The sequence below is a fragment of the Oreochromis aureus genome, linkage group 2 (genome assembly GCF_013358895.1).
Source record: "Oreochromis aureus strain Israel breed Guangdong linkage group 2, ZZ_aureus, whole genome shotgun sequence".
NCBI lineage: Eukaryota > Metazoa > Chordata > Actinopteri > Cichliformes > Cichlidae > Oreochromis > Oreochromis aureus.
Window position 1 is genome coordinate 30,165,398 of NC_052943.1, and position 23,863 is coordinate 30,189,260.

The 23,863-nt window shown below is 45.1% G+C and overlaps 1 protein-coding gene across 3 annotated transcripts in view; it reads right to left on the reverse strand.

The window, feature by feature from the left end:
* Positions 1–10,788: 10,788 nt before the first annotated feature.
* slc36a1 (solute carrier family 36 member 1) overlaps positions 10,789–23,863 on the reverse strand; it is a 30,754-nt gene continuing 17,679 nt past the window's right edge. For all 3 annotated transcript variants that reach the window (XM_031746424.2, XM_031746407.2, XM_031746416.2), the window contains exon 12: positions 10,789–12,755. In XM_031746424.2, the coding sequence (XP_031602284.1) occupies positions 12,481–12,755 (275 nt within the window). In that variant the 3' untranslated portion in view covers positions 10,789–12,480. The remainder of the gene's footprint in view (positions 12,756–23,863) is intronic.

Below are 23,863 nucleotides of genomic sequence, written 5' to 3' on the forward strand. Positions count from 1 at the left end.
CTGGAGAATGTGTTTCATCCTGACTTTCTTGGGTAATGAAGTCGTGACTTACTGTTCAGATGAGAGCATAATTCATTGTGTTTAATTAGCAACATAATTAAGTTAAATGTGGGGTCATTGAGTTGAACAGCATCCTCTGTGAATTAGATTCAAGGCAGAGCTCTGACACTGTGATTTTTTTTTTAAGAGGTCGATGCCATTCCTGTTCCTCGATTTGTCACAGAGGATGAAGATAACGACGAAGATGACAAAATGGCTTTGAGGAGAACGAAGACGCATTATATACTTTTAAAATTGCAAAATTATTTAAGGTGCGACACATTTTTGAACATTAAGGCTGCGAGAGACTCTGTGTGTTCACAACAATGATTGGGATATTTTACATGTAATATTACTAATCTATGTAAGAAGGTAGCAAACTCTCACTGAGGACAGAGGGGGACGATGGAGGACTTGTCCAGTGACTTCAGCTTTGGACTAAGAGTCCCAGTCTGAAGCACAAAAGTACTCCATGATATGGGCCTGGTTCCTGCAAGACTGGTCCTAACTAAAACTTAATATTTGTTAAGACCAGCCCAACTTAAACCTAGTTTTAACTTAGGTGTCCATCCGTCTATGACTGCAGAATGATAGAAATGTTGCAGAGTTCACCTATTTTTACCAACCAGCTGTTGTGTAATGTAATCCAACAAAAACAGTTGTTCAGTGACTTCATTGTCATTCAGCTCTAATAACGAGCCCCAAAATTCACATGAAATCTGAAAAGTTGCTACACGGGTTAAAAGACAGGAACACTTTTTCATCAACATTAACAGCATCACTTACAAAATCCATCGCTTCTAGCAGCCACGGTTTGGGTTTCTGCTTTATGGTTTTCTGTATCACAGAGTTTCCTGCACTCAGCTGGTGGCCGTCATGACATCAATGGAATCACGTGTATGCAAATTATTACCACTTAGAAGCTGCTCAGGTCACCTGCAAATGGTTTAATCACCATTGGTTTAATCACCAAGTCCTTTTAAAAAGGAGCATTATAAGCAGCTACCTGTGCGTTTGTCTCACACCCTGAACTTTGACTCCACTGCCTTCGACTGCAGCTGGCACCCCTGGTTCTGCTCAGCGTAGCAGCTCACTTCTCCACCTGCTGCATTTTCTGACTCTACATCTCACAGAGAAGAAGAAAGACTGCCATGGACAGCTGCAGTTCAAGGCAGTGAACAACGATCCATTAAAAATGCAAATAAAAAATACTAAAATGAAGTACCCCGTGTATTCGTGGGGTTGTTAGTAACCCAGGTTTACACGCCCTGGTAAAATCTGTGCGGGGGAAACACTATGTTGTGCTTTTCTACTGATACAGTAATAATTACTCTGACTTCCAGTTCTAGTTGTCTGGCCAAAAAGTGGGAGATGACGCATGGATGACCGACACACGCTTAAAACTCTGAGATCCCAACAGAAAACAATTGAAGTCTGAGTCTGAGAAGTGCCACACCTCACCACATCCACCTGTGTTCCCACGGCATACACACCGGGTCATGTATCCACAGTCTTAATGCCCAAATTCCTGCAAAAAAAGTGTGTCAGAAAATGGTGAAACAAACATGTGCAGGAGTGTAAAACGTCCCCACACCTGCTGCCAGGGCACTGAGGAAGATACAAGCTTTTTTGACTTTGTGAGGCCTGAAAGTTAAAAGTGTCATTAATCAAAATCCACTTTTAATTTAAAGCAGCAAAAGTTGTTTCTCTGTCGTTCTGCTGTTAAGTGTAACTTTGCAATGATGCTTTCAGGACTCAAACGTTTAGTTGGACCTGACAGCGTGATGTATATGGAGAGGGGCGGGGGGGTACAATATGTTCCAAAGAGGCTGACTCTGAGACTGTCTCTCTTCATTGCATCATCACCTTCCTCTTCCTGAGAATGAGCGGCACAGGTGTGCCACAACCTCTCTGCACTGCCTGCACGGCGTCTCCGTGTGCGACCCTCTGCAAACACACAAGGAGACAAAAGGATGAAAACACAGTGTCTGTGTACCGCTGTGTCCTCCCACATGACCACAGCCAGTCTGAGTTCAGCAACCTGAGACCATCAGTGTTCCCTCACAGTCGCACGAGTGCGTCTGCTGTACACACGGAGTCTGAACACAAGCCGAGCATCACAGAAACAGGCACGAGTCATTAAATCATGGTAACGGTATTCTGAACACGTCACTGTGCTTCATACTGCCGGGGAGCTGAAGATGAGTGTTGCATATGTATGAATAAGCTGTGATAATCTGCCTGTGCTTTGGTCCTATTTTAATGAGCTCACTGTGTGTGTGTGTGTGTGTGTGTGTGTGTGTGTGTGTGTGTGTGTGTGTGTGTGTGTGTGTGTGTGTGTGTGTGTGTGTGTCTGGGACCAGTTTAAGGGTCCACTGAGGACCCTTCGATAGCACCAGGGCCAGCTGTTGGAGGGAGAGCGTGTTTGTGTGTGTTTTGTTCGTTTTTTGTGCCAAGATGTTGCCGGTTCAAAGTCAGTCAAGGTCTGAAGTTTAAAGCCAAATGCTCCTGTGTTCACGTCTTGTAAGCGCAGGCAGGTAATTTACAGGTAAAACAAGAGCATCTGACAAATAATCTGACCTCACAGGAAATCTTCAGCGAGCTGCTGTGAGTCTTCACATCTGTCCAAGAAACAGAGAGAGTGAATTTACCAAGAATTAATTTACATTAAATGAAGGCCAGCAGGAGTTTAGACTAGTTTAACATAACAACGTCTTGTTCGTTTTGACTCCAAGTAAAAAGAAGCCGTCCTCCCCCGTCTTCGGGGCAGATCTAGGACCTGTGGGATTGATCATGTCTCTGCTGCCTCTGCTTTGCTAGTTTTATTTACTTTATCAACCTCCAAAGATGTAACTAAGATAATAAATAGTAATATGAAGGGAAGCTGTTACTCTCAGATTAAGCTGGACTAATCTAACCAGCTTCCACAGACACTTACAGCGAGTCTGAGAGGTGAAGCTAATGTAAAAACCTAAATTCCTTCTAATGACAACCAGCTGGCGGTTGGCAGGACACCCGTGGATCGATGCTGGATTGGATTGGCATCTGAGGAATCTGCAGGTCAGTTTCACAGCTCAGGCTCTCTGTCAGCTTCCTCGAGATGCTCCCGATGTTCTTAGGCTACGTTCACACTGCAGGTCTTAATGCTCAATTCCGATTTTTTGATCAAATCCGATTTTTTTGTCTGCTTGTTCACACTACACATAAAATGCGACATCAAACGCGCTCTAGTGTGAACGCTCAAAGCGGCCCGCATGCGCAAAAGAAGATGTCACACACAACTCGCTCGGTTTAGACCCAGAGCAAATAATATTGTTTGACTGATTGCCCTTAATATAAAGACTTCGGACTTTATGTTTCCAAATTTTTGCTTTAAGTTATTTTGTTATTTACATAATAATGCAAATAACCTAATAATGATCCTTTTTGCTGTTTTAGAGGAGCGGTGCTTCAAAGGATAGTTGCAGATTTCTGTCAGAATCTGCAGAAAATACAGTAAAAATAAAATGTTCACATTTCTCCAAGGTGGTCTTCCTAACAGTTTCACCGGATGGCAAGAAATCGTTCGCGATGTCCTATTGGGCGCTTCTCCGGCGCTGATAATTGGCGTCTGTCTTGTGTCAGTGACGTAAAAGACGGATTTAATGTGACATGACCGTTCAAACAGCAGTCGCTTTCTAAAACATATCGGATATGTATCGGATTCAGTACCACATACGAAAGTGACCCAGATCGGATTTGAAAATATCGGATTTGTGCCATTCACACTGTCATACCATGATCGGATATGGGTCGCATAGGGTCAAAAAAATCGGATTTGATGCGCTTTCGCCTGCAGTGTGAACGTAGAGTGCCAGGGTTCATCCGAGTCACAGGACGATCAGGGCATTTAATGTTGCGGCTGATGGTGCAACAGCACTGGGGTAAAAGAAAGCAGCACAGATGAAATAAATGAATAAAGTGGACAAAGGCTTGAATTCATCAATACTCGTGTTGGAAGCTAGTTAGAGCAGCTCGATGAGGACAGCGGCAGCTTTAATTGGCCCACTGAGGGTTTAAAGAAGCACAGTTATTGGCTTTCTTTTTTTTTTTTTTACCTGAATTACCTGCAGCTGTGTACATCTGAAGACTTATTTCTCTTATTTTTTGTGCTAAAAAATCAATGAAGCTCGCTGTTGTTTGTGTGTTTGGATCAGTTTTAAAGAAACAGAATGGATGTGAGGGGCGAGCGGCAGCCGGTCGCTCTGAATGACAATGTTCTGGTTTTCCTTTCATACGCTGTTTTGCACATCGCCGTGGAGAATGTTTCCTCTGAATGTTTGTAATGTCGATGAAACAAAAGAAACCAAGCGACACCTGAAATCCATGTCTTAATAAAAGAACTTTCACTGTGAGCCGCCGGCCTCCTCGCTTTACTTCACACAGAAACAGCACGCTCACAGGGACACTGATCCGATTTACTTTAACTCTGGTTTCTTCATTCGCTGCTGCTCTGTTTGCAGCCAACGCATTCATTTTATTATTTCTTCCTCTCTTATAAAGTCAATCTCTCTCTCCTGCTGGTACACCTGTCCACGTTTGTGACTGATTACAAGCTCTGCCTCTTTCAAATGAACACATCATAGCTCGACTGATAAATCCTGGGCTGAGTTATCGAGTTGATAATGACCTCTGTGATTGATCGATGAGTTGGTGCGATTAACTGATCGCAGTCTGAACGACCTCAAATCCATCTGCTGGTTCCAAACTTTAACTGCTTTAAAATACAGGTCAATATTTAAAAGCTGATGCAGGTCAAATACATACAGGTTACTGAGCGCTCAACAGCAGTTAAAAAGTTGCTGTTGCCGTGGTGGCAGACCGAGAGGAAGCGCTTCCCTCGACATTTCTTTGTGTGATTTCAGTCGAGCCACACTGACAGCTATCTCTCTCTGCACTTCAACACGTGGCCCATCACCACATCACCCTGTGTAATCTCAGGTCTGTTGCCGTGGCAATGGGAAGATCAGAAGGGGAACCTGTCAGTTTGGAGGAGCTGTCGCTGTGAGCAACACCAGCGGTCAGCCATCACCTCCCCGCCAGGAGAGAAGAGAAGATGAGAGATAAAAGGAAGTGAGATAAGCTGGAGGAAGTAACAGAGTGAGTGGAAATAAACGCCGGCAGCACAGGTGAGTCGAAAACAGCAGCCACACCTGTAAGATTCAAATCTGAAGCACAGCAAACTGAGAGCCTGAAAACACCTGGAGCACAGCTGGATGCAACATGTGAGCGAAACTCAAGTTTCCATCAACAGAGACAGCGTGTTTCATCTGACCCCTCCCCCCACCGCTGCTTCAGCCGGCTGACGAAGACCTCACAGCTCTGTCGATCCTTGTTGTCCTTCGGCTCTCACGTTACTTCATTGACCTTATTACTAATAAAGCTGTAACCCCAACATAAAAATTATCATTATCACTCCTGATGTTCACACCCGAGTCATGGTCTCTCTGAGGGCTCACCACAGCGGTTGGATCCATGTTTGATTTTAAGCCAGATGTTCGTCCCAACATTCCCATTTAATATATATATGTATAATTCTCTAATTCACTCATTAAGCAGCCTGAATGGCAGCTTTGCCTTTTCTCTTCCCCTGAGTGTTAAGATCACACTGACCTTCAGCCTCAGGTGCCCTGGTCCCAAGTACACATACGTGTTTGCTATGGACAGTGAAAACCAGTTCAGAGTTTTCATCTCCAGGTGACTCCATCGTCGCCTGCAGAGTGCTGAAGTATCCTTGGTGGAATGCCCTCCAGTCTGAGCTTCAGCCAGGAGGGGCTTATGTATATCTCTCAGGTCACTCCACAAAATGTTAACGTTAATGTCCCACAGGAACGGCTCCATCAGGTGAAGGTGGTTCTTTGAGGGGACCCTGGTTTTGATAGATAAAGGTGGTTTGCTAGCCTGATACTGGCTAATAAAAGTGGTAAGTGCTAAAACCTTAGATTCTGATGGAAGAGAGAATAAAGAGGAGACGAAGACCACTTCAAGTGGTCAGGATACGGGAGAGCAGGAAATAAGGAGGCATTTCATCATCACATGACCTCTGCTGAATCCCACAGACTCCTCTCGTACTGACAAACACCATCTGACTGTCTTTCTTCAACCATCAGATTATCTTTAAATATTCTAAAAATGCCCCAAATCCCAATTTCTTCATATGTTAATATGATTAATGTTGCCATGACAACTTTATCACTACCTGCTGGTTTGCTCCTGACAGTCCTTGACATTTTTTTTCGTTTTGCTTTCTTGTGGATGGTGATATTTTCCAAATGACAATGTAAGAATTCCTGATTTTAAAATTATCCGTGTACACGTGGACGTAGTTTTAATTCATGGTGGGTTTTTGCATTTTGAAGCAGGTGGTAGGAGGTTTTGGGGATAAGTGAGAGGAGAGGAAGTGAGTTAGAATGACAGGAGAAATTCATTTCTTGATGCATCTTCAAAGAAAATTGCAAAAAGGAGGAAGACGAAACATCTCGTCTTCGCTCTGTTTCTTTTTACATACAAACACGTAGAAATCACAGGAGCTCTTTGCACAGCTCTTTTTCTGCTCGTCCATTCTGCAGGTGACACTGCGCTCACGTTCTCACAATGCCGTCGGCTGTGAGCTTGAATTTTAATGCAATGACCCCTGGATGCAGAAAGTGCTCCTCAGCTTCACAAGGTTAGATCGTTATTGGACTCAGGAGAGGCGCCCGCTGATGAACAGCGAGTAGCTGAAGGATCCCTGCACGTCAGCACACATCATGAATCAAAACTGACCTCACTGATCCCAGAGGATCCAGAGACCCTCACAGGCTCTGCCTCTTGTACCTGTGACCTCGTTCTGTTGGTCACCGCTCATGTCGCCCAAGTTCAGTTTTACTGGGTTTGAATTAATCAGAAACAGAATGATGGCTGGGTAACGAGGACCTCATCCTCATCGAGGTCTTGTGTACGACCAGGGGCTCAAGCTCACACAGAGAACACGTGACCCTGCAAACAACGCATCCTGTGCAGGAACCAGATCTATTTGCAGAACTGTCGCTGGTGTGGCTTTTTTGTCCCTGCTAGCTTCTGTTAGCAGCTAACAGAGGCTAACAGTGTTAGCTACTGTTATTAGCAGGGTTAGCTAACTTTATAACTTTGTGGGACTCTTCGTGGATAAACTGTAATGAAGCTGTTTATCAGATGCAACATGATTTCTGGGACACCTGAGCCAAACTTAGCCAGCCATCTTGTGTGTTTTTGCGCCGCTGGTGAAGGGGAGCACTCGTCAGATGATAAAACACAAGGACGATCGTTCACATCTCGAGTCTGAAGCTGGAGACATGACTTTAAATGTCCCTCCAGGGCAAATGACCGCATGGAGTGTGTTCTCCTCCACTTTTGGTGTTTCACGTATGTGGCTGATCTGTGAAACACCATTAGTCCTAAGGCAGAAGTCCTTCCTGACCATTATATTTAAATATGGTGGGGAAACATAGCAGCTTTATGAGTATGCATTAATTTGTAGGAAGATATAAATACACAGTAATAAATGTATATGTACAATATCTTGTTTCTATTTTGAATAATAAACTGTACTGTAAATTGTTTGTCCCTGGTTCTTTAGATGAATCTATGAAAAATACCAACGCTAACATGGTTTGACATGAATATTATTTTTGCCCAACAAGGTGATTACCAAAGAGCTGTTGGCTGAAACCTCGGCACATCCCAGCATGGTGCAATGTGTCCTTAAAAATCTGACAAAACTGGACCAAAGTGATAGGTCTAAAAACTATCTACAGCAGAACAGTATCTGAAAGTGAGGGGAAAGAAGATAGACATCTCTACTCTGTGTTAATAACACATGTTAATAACACAGAGTGGTGGCTCAGATTACCATCTTTCCTGTGATCATTCAAACAGTCTGATTAAACAAGCAGCTGTGGGGATCAGGGAAGGGAAAGTATTTTACTGCTGTTGTTCATGATCATCATCATTACCATTGCGTTGATGTTGCATTCAGATGTGTAAACATACTGGTATCATATTAACTTTTATTACAGGTGCAGTTATAGTCACTTTAAACTGTTGAGTTGAATTTATAATCTTAAATGCTTTTGAATGCTTTTTATAATCTCAAATGTTTATATGCAGATTACATTGCATTATAAAAGAAAGGCCTAACTCTGAGTACACTCTGTGCCAAAATAGACAGGAAACTGCATGCTTTGCAGAAAGTGAAACTAAAAGCAGAGTCTAAGTGCAAGTTATTTTGAGGAGCTGTTTGGATGATGCTATTTGAATAACCAGGTAATTCATTATTATCTTTTATTCATTTATATCTTTTGATTAAGCTTTTAGTAGTGGTTCCTGATTAAAACATTTGTTCAACCTATTACATATATATAGTTTTAGTTAGGTTATTAGGTACATGAGAATTGGCCTCTCTTCTCATAAGACAAAGTTCGTTTGAGGTCGACACACACACATACACACACTTACACAGCAGTTAGACTCAGGGGTAGGTGAAGGTTCAAATAATATTTTGTAAAAGCTTGCAACTGCAAAATTGTGTCTGCACAAGTGACAGTGTGCCTTGAGACATGCTGATGTTCCAGACGATAAGCAGGGCGTCCGGTGGCGACAGGAAGACACCTGGGATGGAGACGAGGCGATGTTCTTTTCTAACTGTGTTAAAAGTTGCTAACAGAACATTTGTGGTTTTAACTTATGCATGTGATGACGTATGAGGGGGGTGTCAGTAAACATACCCTGATGTTATAAAACCATTCCTGTGTAGTTATTGGGGCTGTCTGCGTACAGTGTACATCTCCCCACGCTGCGTGTGTTCATTAAAATCAATCGTTTGACCAAGCTCTTCTGGACCATGGTTGTTTTTACACTCCTCCTCAATATTGAACCTTAACACAGCTAACGATATCTTTAGTCTCCAGAGTGTTGAAGAAAAGCTGCGAGTTTTACCAACACTGCATGTTAGTGTCTGTGTGCAACTCTGCCAAGGTTCAGCTTTAAGCTTTACTGCTGCACACAAACACAAGTTCTGCAAATCCAAGTGAAGCAGTGGGAGGTGAAAGTTGCTGTGTCAGCAGTTGTGGTTTTTAATTACCAGCTGTTTGCAAAAGGAAATAAGGAATGTGGTCCCTTTGGGCTGAACTGGTGGCAGAAAGTCACCTAATTGTGTTTTTTCATTCAGTCCGGCTGCTAATTGGCTCCAATGTGACTTCAATTACATTTCCTGTGTGGGGTTCATGGCTTTAACCAGAGCGCTGATAAAGTGAAACATCATCCACAGAAGCTCCGCCTGGGCCCTCGGAACGCTCCAACAGGAAAACGTGTTTCCAATGATGACAAACTGAAGCAGCATCCGCAGGGAAGTGCTCCTTATCTGCTCGTTGTGGCGCTGCTGACACCAGGAGTAGGATGAGAAATCACTTCAGTGCAATGGAACATGGTGTATATGGAAAAGGCATTTTCTTCAGGGATATAAAGCGCCTTGAGGTGACTGCTGTTGTGATTTGGCGCTATATAAATAAAATTGAATTGAATTGATTTTAGTAATTAGAGACTTTTGTTTGTTTACACTTGGACGAAAGGCCAATGTTTTAGGTCACTGAAAATGAATCTTTGAGATTTTATCTTGCAGCGTCAAAGTAATGTCATGAAGATCTGAGCAGAGTCTTGTTGTCGCCATGTTGGTGTGACGAGTGGAGAGTAATTCAAACTGAGACTACACTCAGAATAATACTCAATATTTGAGCCCAAAAGCATAAAACGATCTGAAGAGTGTCCCTGTAGGTTCTCAGTCATCCTAAGTAGCTCAGAAAGGAAGTGACTTGTCGCCTTTAAGTTCACCTTCATCCACGTCGTCACGAAACTTAAAGAAGTGAAGAGTTCACAGAGACCAGGCTACCAGTGGGCTCTTAGACTTCTCAGCACAATGTTTAGTCCAAATATAAAAACGTCCGGCTCTCCTGCACAGCCCCATATCTGAGGACACATTAATAAAAACTATAAACTATTGTTATAATACCACAATATTGCAAAATGAAGCTTGTAGAAATGTGTAAAAAAAAAATGTAGAAAAGAAGAAAATGCATTTTTTATTTTTATACAACAAGTAGCACAAAAAACAAGAACATCAGTAGATAGTCTGATTACCCTTCATGGGTCATGCGTCATGTCCATCCATGGTGGCTTTGATGGCAGGAAACGTGTCCACCAGAAACCAGAGGCGTGGAATCATTGGAGGAATGCGCTCACGTTCATGACCATGAACAGCCTACTCGCTGAGCTAAACGCAGTGTGAAGCAGGTCATGCTAATCATCCCGGTCCATTTAATGAAATTCCATTTCTGGCCAAGCCTCACAGGGAAAACGAGCCCCAGCGGAGCCTCCCCTCTCCTCTCCTGCCTTCTCCCTCTCATTTGTATCAATTAGGCGGTGAAAGGATTACTCGGACTGCTTCTGCGGCGCATGTTGAAAAGAGTTTGCACCTCGGGGAGCGGAGCACATGAACCAGGCAGAAACGCTCACACAGGCAGCTCCAAGGTCTCCGTCTGGCCTCAACTTCCATTCTGCAGAGCTGATAGGCAGCAGAGGCTGATAATAGTCTCCCCTTTGTGGACAACTACAGTTACGGATCGACTCCAAGAGTTGGCGAGTTTTCAAATCCTTATGAGTCATCCGGCTAAAACAAAGAGACCAAAACGCACGAACTTGGACTTTCAACATCTTTATTCTGAGAAAGGAGTAAAGAAATGAGAGTGCTTTAGCAAATGAAGGTCTCACACATATGAAGGACGCAGGCCGTCCGCTGGATGAAGTTTGGAATATTTTACATTTCTTGATGCTTTCATATTGAAATGCACTCATTTGATCAGCTGCAGCCCAACACTTACGACAGAAAAGGGAAATTAAAGTTTAGATGAGTATTTACATGTGCAAACATTTACATGTGCGATGGATGGATATATACATGGAAGGACTTCCAGCCCTGCATGAGGCAGATTTCACAGGTGAAGGGAAACTGGAAGTCTTATCTACTGCCACATGGACACCGAAGACACACGACAGCACAGACGCTTCACTGTGAGGCGTCGACAACACCTACAAGCCTGCAGTTAAAACTTGCTTTATTAGATACATGCAGCCAAACCCAACATTTACAGAGAGTCGAAATATGAAAAACCCCATAAAAAAATCCAACCATTAATTTACGGTAAAAACATTAAAGCATAAAAACAAATACGAAAACAACATTTTAAATGTGTTGAAATTCTGACATTAAACTACGGTGTAAATGTGGTTCAGGGTGACTGTTTGTCCCACGTGTTTGTTATTTGACTTTATTTCATCAGTCTGACTTTTATCTGTTCCAGAATAAAATCCAATATGTGGGCATGGACACGTATGTTTTCGTTTTGGCGAACTTAAAACTTGAAAACCGAATGGCCAACGTCTCACAACAAGCCGACGCCCAAATCCTTAAAACCTGATGGCGTTTGTTTGTTTGTATGCGGTGTTGTAGATGTTGTCATAGCGGCTGATCATCGGGCACTAACGCAGCTGTAATATTCACAAGAACATCTGGCACGTTTTTAGGGGGTTTTAATCCCCGCACACCTGCCACACTCCTCCAAGAGGATCCAGAGACCCTCACAGGCTCCGCCTCTTGTACCTGTGACTTCGTTCTGTTGGTCACCGCTGACAGTTTGACCCAGAGGTGAGAGCAGGAGAGCAGCTGTACTGTTTAAAAGCTGTTGTATCATCCTGGTGAGTCTGCTGTGACGAGATACGAATGATCTCCCGGCGACTTGAGGTGTTACGGTCAGAACGGCTGCGACCCTCAACCCAAGCAACAGCGGATTTTTATTTTCTTAAAGTGATTTATAAAACTACAGTCAAAGTGAATAAGGCAGAAATCAAAGTGCGAGACAAACATGTTTACTTCTAAACTGGGGGCTGCGTGAAGCAAAGGTTTTTTACGAGGCTCCAAATTTCACACAGTCTCGGCGACGGCGTCTAATCTGGATGTTAAAACCGAGCGCGGTTACTGAGGTAGTTCGATTTTCTGACTAAAACACCACAAACAAGAATCAGTCAAAAGGATAAATTACCTCTAACCCCCGTAAGAATCTCCTAACTTCTCCATCATCATTAACCTGTTAGATTGCACTAAAAGGCTGGACTTGATAAAACGTGACTGTCAGGTACAAACAGAACATGAAACATCGAGCACCACAGGTTCTCCACGCTCCGTACTCATAGACACATCACAGATTTATCTAGAAACAGCTGTGATGTCCAACAGCAGCAGATAAAACGAGATAAAAGTTCAAATGTGCACTAAAATGGTTTCAAACGGCCCGAGCAGGCTTCCGTCCACCCGCCGGGAGTCACGCCACTTCATCACTGAACCAAGAAGGTGGACAACGTCTCGTCGCGCTTGTGTCCGTTGCGGGCAATGATCTCCACGATGGCAATGTAGGTCCCCGTGACGAAGCCGACCAGCCCCACCAGGCTGATGACGAGGTTCTTGACTTTCACCGGCAGTGACAGGCCCTCGCCGTAGAAAACGATGAGCTGCAGCAGGGGTGGGAAGATGAGCGCCAGGAAGCTGCTGCTGACCGAGCCCACCAACGAGATGACGAGGTCCAGCTCTGGGATCAGGATGGCGAGGGCACCTGGGATACGAGAGGAGGAAAGAAGGACACAGTGAACAACATCATCTTTAAAGTGGAACGTGGCCTCAAACATTTCTAATGTGAGCTCAGCGCTTCTACAGGAAACCATCCACGGTTCTCTAAAAGGTCATTTTCCTCTGGGCGCACACCAAACCCTCTGTGGGATTTCCAAAACACTTTTATTCATGAACAACTGAGGCTGCGCACTGATGATGTCACACAGGAGATGTTCCTAACACACCTGGACCAGCAAACATGTCAGACAGAGGAGGATTATTCTGAACTGTGAATCATGCAAAGCTTATCTAACAGACTGGTTATTACCCACAGAGCTGGAAATGAGCAGAGTTTTGTTTAACGAGCAGTTTCAAACCTGCTGGATCATCCTGTGGCTGCTCAGGTGAATGTTTGTCATACTGAGTCGTCACCTGACGGCTGATTAAAGGCACCTGGTGAGCGTCGGATCTCAGTGAACGCTTGACTGCCAGACCTTTTGTTTTTGGTGATTAAAGAGCAGCGTCCTCATCGTTCTTGACAGCGAATCGGTTTCTTCATTTTTAAATCATGAGCAATGTAAAGTTGGCGCTGAAAAAGGAGAAGTGACGGCTGAGAGATGAGGTGAGGTCGGAGAGCAGCGATAGCCAGAGGGGAAGACGGCAAACCGAGGAGGCAGCAGCAGAGCCTCCCACCGTGTGGAGTTTGTTCTCACGTGTTGGTGGGAGCGCCGACCGTGACTCTGAAGTCACCGGGGACCTGAAGCGCATTTACCTGTTGCCGTGGAGATGGGCATAAAGGGCGATGGCCGGCCACGCTCATACAAAACAAGCGGCCCGCTGACAGGACGTCAAAGTGTTTGCCTGAAAATGTTTGCACATGAGCAGGTTCGAGTCACGCTCCTCTCTGTGGCGAGCGCACGGGACGAATCAGCTGATAAAAGATTTTCTCAACCAGAATCGATCGTGCTCAGATCTGTCAGATTAACCTCCGGGGTGATGGCAAAGTCGAGCTTTCACACAACAAGAACGGAAACCTGTCACCTCTGGGGAGTCCTGAAGCCTGCTCTTCAAACTCCATTTGAAGCTTTGCAGTTTTCCGAGTCATCAAATGACGTCCTTCAGGAAGCCTGGAGAACTATTCCTGAAGATTGTGCTCGGAGAGCTCAGACTGAAGGATGAAGCTGCTCACACCAAATATCCACTTTAAAGAACTCTGTAGTGTGTTTATCTATAGTGATTTTCACAGATATAAAGTTCAAATGTGCTGTAAAACAATTAAAACACACTTTATATCAGCAGAGAAGCACATTCAAAACTACTTCACTGTTTTTAAAGGAGTCTGCAGAGTCGGCTAAACGCTGCAGTGGTAAACTGTTCTCAGTCGAGTGCGTCAGGTCTGCTGCAGCACACTGTATCACTTAGATACAACGGGGCATTGGAACAGCATGCACATGAACAGTTTTCTGTAGGAGGAGACTATAGCTTACTTTTATTCTGTAAATAAACAGGAAGTTGACGTTTACAGAGTCAAAGTTCAAAGAGGAATCAAATACTAATCACCAATCCACAACAAACATTCGACCAGAGTGGGCAGCCTATCCGTCTGCTGAGGCTTAAAAACATCTACAGCAGAGTGTTATGGGCACAGACATGAAAAGAAATACCAGAAAACACAAAACACAAAAAACAAAAACAGAGTCACAGATACCAACTAAAACCTTAAACCTAAATTATTACAGTCCATAGTATTATAGGTAGCGCTGTGGTCAAGCAATGTGACTACAGAACAATTTCCTGCATCAGACACCATTAGAAGATAAATTAGGGCTGCACGATTAATCGTTAAAAAATCGCGATCTCGATTCATACTTATGTGCGATCTCATTTCCAAATGACAACGATTTAAAAAAAAAAAAAAAAAAAAAGAAAAAAAGACGACGACGATTGTACCGCATTTTGATCCGGGACGTAATCTGCATGAAAACAAGCGCTCCCTCTTCCTGCTCAACAAATGACAAGGGCGGAGCCTTATACCACGTGATACAGAAGCTGTGCCGTGATGCTCAAATTGGCTGGGAAAAAACAACGGAGAACACGTCAGGGATGACGAGAAAGTGACAGGAGAAAATTCGTCCCGGTCAACCACCCAAACATCAATAACGGGAACCTTATACAGCGCTTCCCTATACACGTCGAACTCCCGCAGGCACAAAGAAATTACGGAGGCTATTACTTATCACCTGACCAAAGATATATCAACACTGTGCAAAACGAGGGATTTAGGAAAATGATCAACACCCTAGACAAACGCTACACAGTGCCATCCCGCAACTATTTTTCTATTGTTGCACTACCTGCTCTATACACGCAGTGTCGAGCAACGGTGGAGACGGAATTACAAGCAGTACAACATTTTGCGGCAACCACAAAATGTGAGGCATTTATTGTTTTTATGTTTATTTATTGTTTTTATGTTCAGTTTCAACTGTTATGAAGTTGATGTGCAGTTAATAAGTGCAATAAATATTTATATTGGAAAAGAAAATCGTGAGAGAATCGTGATCTCAATTCTAAGCAAAAAAATCGTGATTCTCATTTTATGCAAAATCGTGCAGCCCTAAGATAAATCCATGGATGCTTGTAAGTTTTGATAAATCGCTGCACACATTTTAAATTCTTCTAACAAACGTTAAAGAAGTGGGGTGGCTCAAGACTTCTGCACAGTATTGGAGGTTGACTGTTAGTCTACACAGACAGTCTGTAGCTTACAGTATTATTAAAACTGAGCTCTAAATGGAGACCGATTCTACGGTTTGTAGAAATATTGGTTTTATTTTTAAATGACTCAATAACAACGACAGCCGAGAGAGTATGATGAGGACACTCACCTCTGTGCTGACCTCATCATGCCTTTAACCACACCCCCTCAGGTGTAGCGGTAGAAGCATCAGTGCATCTCAGTGTCATTACCCTCTGTTCAGACAGCGTCAGTGAGGAATATGTGTATAACTTTCTATTTAAACCCATCAGCATCAACAGACACTGAGAAGGCCGGGCTGGTTTCACAGCCAGAAGAAGAAAAATGGGGGTACGGTGGCTTTTAGCCCGTCAGCGGGAGCCTGTGAACCAAGCCAAAAGCTTTTAAATGAGAGACGGACCCCCTACCTTCAGCTGTGTCCAGCAGTGGGATCACAGATTTTTTGGGAGGGCTTTGGTCTACTTTTCTCCACAGGGAGTAAGAGGTGTACCGGTGCCACCGGCAAACACTTCCCAGAGAGGAAAGCCAGCCCGCGGCAGCAGCAGGCGGGCGGTCTCTCTGATTGCCTGTCGCTCGGCGGACCGCACCTCATTAAAGATGGTGGGGGGCTCAGTGTGCTCAGTAACTCCCTGTCCGTTTCACTGGGAATAACGAAGATCTGCATAAGTTAAAGTTATCTAGCTGGGAGCTGGCTTTCTCGGCAGAAGACTAAACTCCACAGAGAAAACAGCTCAAACTGTGAAAGCAGTCATTAGCTTAAAGAAGTCTGTGCTGCGTTATCAATGAGCCAGAGCCAAAAAGCTCTCCGCCCATGAGCGCCACTCCAGAGACACACGCTCACACCGATTTGGCCTCCGGGAGGGAAAACACAGATTATACTGTATTGTATACATTCCTCTGGTCTGGTACTCATCCCAGCTGTCTACTGTTTATATTTGATTCCTGCACAATTGGTGTGGAGCACCCATAATTTCATTGTAAATGCACAATGACAATAAAAGGGCTATTCTACTCTACTCTACTCTGCATCAGTGGGTACTTTAGCAACACTCTTACTGGATCTCATTCTGAGAGAAAAAAAAGAGTTATATATATTCTGCACGTTAACTTCCTGCAGCAGCTGCACAGTTTGCCTGCTTTGGGTTGAAAACCTTTTTTGGGGCTTTTTCCAGAGCTGAGGCCGGCCTTAGTGTGACACCTGGCCCGTGACTGAGCCTTGCTCCTCCTCTTCCTGATTTTCCCCGATGATATCTTCTGCAGTTTGAATATGAAAAGGATTGCTTCAGTTCTGCTCGTGGACGTCGTCAGAGGAGCTTCTGTACTCCAAAAAAGATGGGCTTCAGCAGCAGAAGACACTGCTTTCAGTAAGAACAGGAAACTGAGGCTACGGCTCACACAGATTCTCAAACCTGGACAACAGAAGCTGGAGAAATGTTTCCTGGTCTGATGAATTTAAAGCATGGATCCATCCTGCCTGTATCCATGTTCAGGCCGCTGCTGGTGTGACTCTCAGTCCCAGCTGAGCATCATTTAAACTCCACAGCCTGCCCGAGTGCTGCCGCTTCTTCAGCGCCTTCAGCAGGATAACAAAGCTCCATGTCTCAAAGCTCAGACTGGTTTTTAGAACATGACCATGAGTTCACTGCACTCAAACGGCCTCCACAGTCACAGATCTCAGTCCTGCTGAGCGGCTTTAAGATGCAGGAGACACATCTGCATCAGCTGCGTGATGATGTCACAATGACGTCATATAAACACGGACCAAAATCCTTGAGGCTGAGCTCAGACACCCTTCAGAGGAAGCTCACTTCAGCCCTGTTATACCTTTCTGATGAATGTGTTGCAAAAGTAGATGATGATTAAAACTTGAAATATTCACATCTGTTACAGTCACAAAGATACGTTTGCAAACTCTCTTTGACGCTTTTCCACAGGAAGAGGCAGCGTACTGAAGCCCATCTGAGTCATCGCGGCTTCAGCAAGGAATAAAGAGTTTTCACTTGACCAAGAAACATTATAAGTCGGCCTGAGGAGGGACTCCATCCAGGTCAGAGCTGAGCAAAAGTCTAAACATCTCCCTGCGATTCAATTACAAACTTTTGTCGGAGGGGGTGGATGTGTCTTCAGCAAACTGCGCTTTTAGATTGTGCAGGAAATGGTTAGAATTTCTCGGGAAATTAAATGGATTATTTGAGCCGCTGGGAGTCACTGTGAGAGCAATCAAACTGGTCGGCCAGGTGGAGAAAGGACGCACAACCCCACAGTTACCGGTTCAATTTACCGTGGCACATGGTCGTTTGAAATTACAATGGTACAAGGTAACAGAAGCCGTCACTGCAGCTCCTCCTCCCTGTGGGCGAACGGGGACTCATTTAACGGGGGGCGTGTAGGAGCTGCAGGGGCTGTAATCAATTTGGACTGACATGATTATTTATTTCATTTTATTCAACCAGGAAAGCTTCTGTGAGCCACGACCGAGTTACAGACGGAGAAAACACGATGTGATAAATGAAGCAAAAGCCGGCCGTCTCTCTGCCGCCATGCTACATCACTGCTGCTCCGCTTCAGTGCCAGGGAAACAATCACTTCCTGTTAATGAGAAGCTTTACAGGGTCTACATCACGAAGAGCTGCAGGAGTCACAGAGAGAGCCCTCTCCGTTTAGAAATCACTGAGATTCAGACAAGCACCGGCAGCGAGACAACGTGCTCTCGAGGTAAACAACACCTTCCCCGTGCTCTCCGTCCTCAGGTAGGCCATCGCCACGTGAATGCCTGTGACCCTGTCGGAAGTTTTAGGAGCACTTTGTCTCCCTCGTGGCTCAGACTCCACATGAAGGCAGCGCGACAGCTCTTCCTGTGTCTGACACTCAGGGCTCTCTGAAGTCATCACAAACACTTGTTTACTTCTTTAAATGCAATAATCTCACTGCAAACACTGACTGCCTAATTTATCCTGCCATGATGCTCTCAATTATTCCCATTCTGCTCCTTTTTCTACTGACTTAATGCCAGGAATTGCTCCCACACCTGTGGTTAACGTATCGCTGTAACTACAGGAAACGCCAGGAGAAGAAAACCCTAAATGAATGTGACGCTGGTAGCTGCACACATGTGCGCCTCTTTGTGTTTCTCCCTCACCTTTCTCTCAAACAACTGCTGATGACTTCAGTTATTGGCACCTGTGACAGTGAACAGGTGAAGAAAAAACGGCCAGTGGTGTGTGCGGTGCTCTGTGCAGCTTTGATGAAGAGCTCGGCACAATTAAAACAGACTTGTTGGAAACACACACCTGAGTGTTTGCTCTAAGCGCAGAGTTGGCCTCGAGCAGCCGCTGGATTTCCTGCCAGAGCAGTTTAATAAGCATAAGCCAGTTACAGTGAGTGCACGGGAGCGTTCGCCCGCAGCTGCGAACACAACAGTTGTGGGAAAGCACTGCTCTGTGGCGTGCAGCCGTGAGGGAGAGGATGATGGATGTGGCTCCATGTATAACTGTGAGCTCTAAGAAGTGATGATTCTCAAACAACAGCAGCGTGCAGCAGCGAGAGGAGAGGGAAACGCTCTGATGCGGAATCACATGATTGCCTTCTGTTCCAAAAGCAGCAGCAGGTTTTACACAGAAACTCTGATTTTAAACTTAACAATCCAGATGTGACACAAGTGCAGACCTTCAGCTTTAACAGTGCCGTTTATACACAGTGTCCCACAATCTGATCACAGACACTGAGGACCCTCTCCTGATTCACCCGTCTTTCAACAGTCGAGCTCTTCAGCTCTGTCCTTTTCTCCATGAACTCGTCACCTTCTCGAGGTGCTAGCCTCAGGGCGGGACTGAAACTTCAGCTTCAGACGTGGAAAAGTCGTGAATTTTTTTTTTGTTTTGTTTTAAGCTTGTGTCTCATCCTGCAGCGTACAGCTGAAAACAAGCATGACAAACGGGAAAGAAATTCACACACACAGACAGACAGACACACACAATCACACACACTCTCGCCATCCTGCCCAGCAAACACAACCTCCGTTAACCGTTATGAGTGAGAGGGCGCCTGACACAGGATGCAGAGAGCCGGGGAACCACTGCCAATGTTACCTGTAATCACACTGAAGTGGACTTCCTGTTCACTTGGCCAATCAAAGCGGCCATGTTCCTTTTTTGTGCAGCACCAGGTTTCTCTCTCAGGCCTGGCTGGGTGTCCATGCCGGCCCACCTTGAGTGGCTTTAATGACACACAGCAGGGGAAAAACCATGGCGTCTAACTCATTTAGGCTGTGAGCCACAAACAGTCCAGTCTGAGCTCAGGACCAGTAAAAGCACTGGGTACTAACCTAGATTCACCACAACAAACAGCAAAAACGTCACATTTTTCTCCTATTCAAACAAAGACCTTTGAAAAGGCTGAAAACATAAAACCAAGTGAAACAGATCCATCACCCTACTCTCTGTGAAACTGACAGACGTGAGAAGGAAACCTTTAAAAGGATGAGGTGGAAGTTTTACAACATACCTCAGGTTCTCCCACAGTCAGTAATCATCCATCAACTATCGCAGAGATCCTGAGTTGTTCCCAGACCAGCAGAGAGTCTACCACAGGGCCTCCTCCCAGAAACCAGATGCTGACCCATCAAACATGGCTGTGCACCGCCTGCACGTCAGAGTCCCTCCCCTGCCTCAGATGCTGTAGTGAGCCACCCTAATGAGGAAACTCATTTCAGCCATTTCTAATCCCAGTCTTACTCTTCAGCCTCTACCCAGACCCCTAGCTCTCATCCCCACAGGTGTGGACTCTGTTGGATCAGGTCTCTGTTCACCCCAGCAGACAGGTAAAGTGTCTGCATCATTGCAGACGCCAGGGCAAACCGTACCATCGCTCATGGATAAAATAGGATCCCTCCACCTGCCTCACACACCCGGAACAGAAAAGATTTTTACTGACTAACCCAAGTACTTCATTTGTTTCACTGCAGCTTTCACACTCTGCAAAGCCATGCAATAGGCCCTTTAGCAGGCCTCTGGGCCACATGTTTGACACCCTTGATGCAGAGTATAATAGGAGAGGGGAAGGGAAAACAACCAATGCCTGCTGTGGGGTGCCTGAGACGCTGACTGGCTGATCGTCGACGTGCTTATCTGCAGGAAAAACACATCCACTGCATTTTAATCTCACTCCATGGACAGAAGCAGGAGGAGTGGAGGAGAGGAGGGTGGAAGTGAAGGAGGATGGAGTTGCAGGGCAAGCCTGACCTTCCCCACCCAGCAGGAGGTCCGTGCTAAAGACAGAAATCCTCAGGCCGACCTCTCCACTCGCAGCCCAGCTCTGCTTGCTGTGCCTCTTTTAGCTCAGAGAGCCGCTGGTTCGGGTAAAATGTGCGATGTGCAGAATCATTTCTCACGTGTGACCTTTAGGGTCGATTATCAGGTGAAACCTGCATTCCCCGATCTCACAGTGGGAGCTCAGTGATGCAGTGATGCAGCTCTATATGGTCAAAAGCATGTGGACGCCTGACCACAATGTCCTTTCGTGATTTGGAAAAACAAATGCAAGGAATAGTTGGGGTTAGTGGATAAGTGCTGTGAGCAGGTAGAGTTACACCCCACACTTCCAGGAACAAGCGGAAAGACTCTTGTGCTGCTCGCTAAAACAAAGCCTTTCCCTTTGGCAGCAACCGGACGTAGTTCACCGTGACATGAAAACAGTTTTACTGTTCATGTCAGCCAACAGGAGGAGGAGGAGGAGGAGGAGGAGTCACCTGATAACTGGAGTTAAGCGTGACTCAGTCATGCAGTGTGAAGTGTATTTATCACTGGTGTTTAAATCCTTATAGGTTTCTCATCTTTGCATAAACTGTACATGTATTAACGCCACTTCCTGCATGCTGTGAATAAACTAGTGTGACCTCTCATTTATAGCCCGGCTTGTCTTTTTCCCCGCGCTGGTCTGAAATGCTTCGGCCCGGCCCGGCAGCACCAATCTGGGTCCTGTCTCAGAGATCCATGATGATGTGAGGGTGAACGCTCTCTGCAAAGAGACGCTGACTGGACTGCCCAAAGCGCTGAACTCAACCCCTTCCAGCACATTTGAGATAAGCTGGAACCCTCCGGGCCTTATCGTCCCGCATCAGGATCTGAGTAATGCTCTTGAGACCGTGTGGGAACACATCCCTGCAGCCGGGTCCCCAAATTTGCTGCACAGCCTGAAGCCAGACGAGTTTCATGCCAGTGTGGCTCTCAGGTCTGCTCTCAGCCATGGACTGCACCTCATTTCCAATTTATCTGAATTTAATTGAGTTAGAAAATTCTCTTTTTCACATGGAAGTAATGAAGCAGGACATTTCCATTTCATTTTAAATTCAGTTAATTAACCTCTAAAGACGCTTTGACTGCTTTTTCTCTCCGCGTGACTACGTTACTTCCCCTAAAAATACACGCCGCCCCATGTCAGATCTTTGACTCGGTTTGTCAGAGTCACAGCGTGACACAGGTGAGCCGAAACAGGCGCAGGAAGCAAAGGCCAGAGGAATCCGTAAAAGGTGAACGTGTGCACACATGTTTGTGAAAGGGTAAAAATACGACAGCCGGCAACACGCAGCACAAAGTCCCAGCGGCACGCCACCTCTGTGTCACAGTGCTGCAAGAAACAACAAAGAGAAGAAGAAGAGCTCACGCGACGTCCACACGTCCTCTCTCGTTCCCATCAACAGCTCAACAGCACATGCTAGCTGCTCAGCTGCAGCCTGTGGCAAAGTGACTCAGACAAAGGAAGCACGCTCAGCACCACGGCGAGTCTTGGCACACGCGGCCACGCGGTGAGGGTTAACAAGGAAGCTGGGAACGTTAATGAAGAGGGAATGTCTGCTTCTATCAGCAGGGACGTGAAATCCTGGCCATCTTCATCACAGCCACACACACACACAGAGCTTTTAACACCGAGGCTGCTTCCAGTTGAACCTTTCATCTGTTCCAGTCTGACATAAGATAAGATAAGATAAGATAAGATAACCTTTATTAGTCCCACACGTGGGAAATTTGTTTTGTCGCAGCAGGAACTGGACAGTGCAAAAGTTATGAAGCAAAAATTAGAATACAATAAGAATAAATACTGTACACAACTGTACAGAATAGAATAAAATAAAATACTATATACAGTAGAATAAAATATACAATAAGATAAAAATAGAATACAAATGCTATATACAACAATGCCAGAAAAGATTATTGCACTTCGTCTTATTGCACATGTGTGGATGTGTGTGTTTGATCAGTTAAAGTCTCTGTTGTGGAGTCTGACAGCAGTGGGGAGGAAAGACCTGCGAAATCTCTCCGTCCCACACCGTGGGTGCCGCAGCCTGCCACTGAAGGAGCTGCTCAGTGCTGTCAGAGTGTCCTGCATGGGGTGGGAGATGTTGACATGAGTGAGACCCAGGAACTGCTGACGGCTGTCAAACATAAGAACTGGCACGGCAAAAGAGTCCAATCTGGCCCACAGCATGGCTTTGGAATACATGACAAAGGGCGTAAATTTTGGACTTTTATTTGGCTCTGAAATAAAAACTACACCGAAGTAACTGAGTACGAAAAAAGTTACATTACAGGAAAGTTTCTGTTTTAAAAAAGAATGGAGATGAGATGTAAACGAACAAAAATCTTGTGTTTTACTTTTTAAATTAAGTTTTCTGCACACGTATTTCTTACAGTCATGCAGTTCCCAGAACTGCAATTCTTTATCATGTAGAAAGTTGTGCTTTCTCTGAGACTCTGACAGAAAGGGCGGTTTCAGCGCTCACTCCCCGAGACCACAGTCCAAATGAACTGAGCCGATCCGGCTCATTGAGGATCAGAGTGGGCTCTAATGGCCCACCGTGGGAAACAAGTTCCTGCTCACCGTTAATAAACTAAGCTTCGGTCCAGCCGTTTAAAGAGCCCGCAACCTCTGAAGTGTTTCTGCACTAATATTTAGAACCTCGTATTATTAAAGAAGATGTTTTGCTGCTTTGCAGACAACACTCACTGCTGGCCAAGCTTCTTCTTCAGACTTCAGACATGTTAGAAACCTGTTTTATGAATGAAAAGTGGAAGGTGAAGCTTGCAGTGGTATGTGACCCAGCAGACAGAGTGCCGATGCACATCTTCATCTGCAGCCACAAAGCAGAGGCTCTTCTTCTCATGCTTGTGGCTTTTTGGCATTTCTAATGTGATCAAATGGCAACAAACGAGACGTGGCCTTCAGGTAATCAATGTGAGACACGGCAACATAACAGCATCGACTGTAAGGAACACGGCCAAGTCATGTAGCATTCACACCGCTGCCACTCAGAGGCTCTCTGATCCCCAGCAGCAGTCGCAGCCACGCTGAGCTCC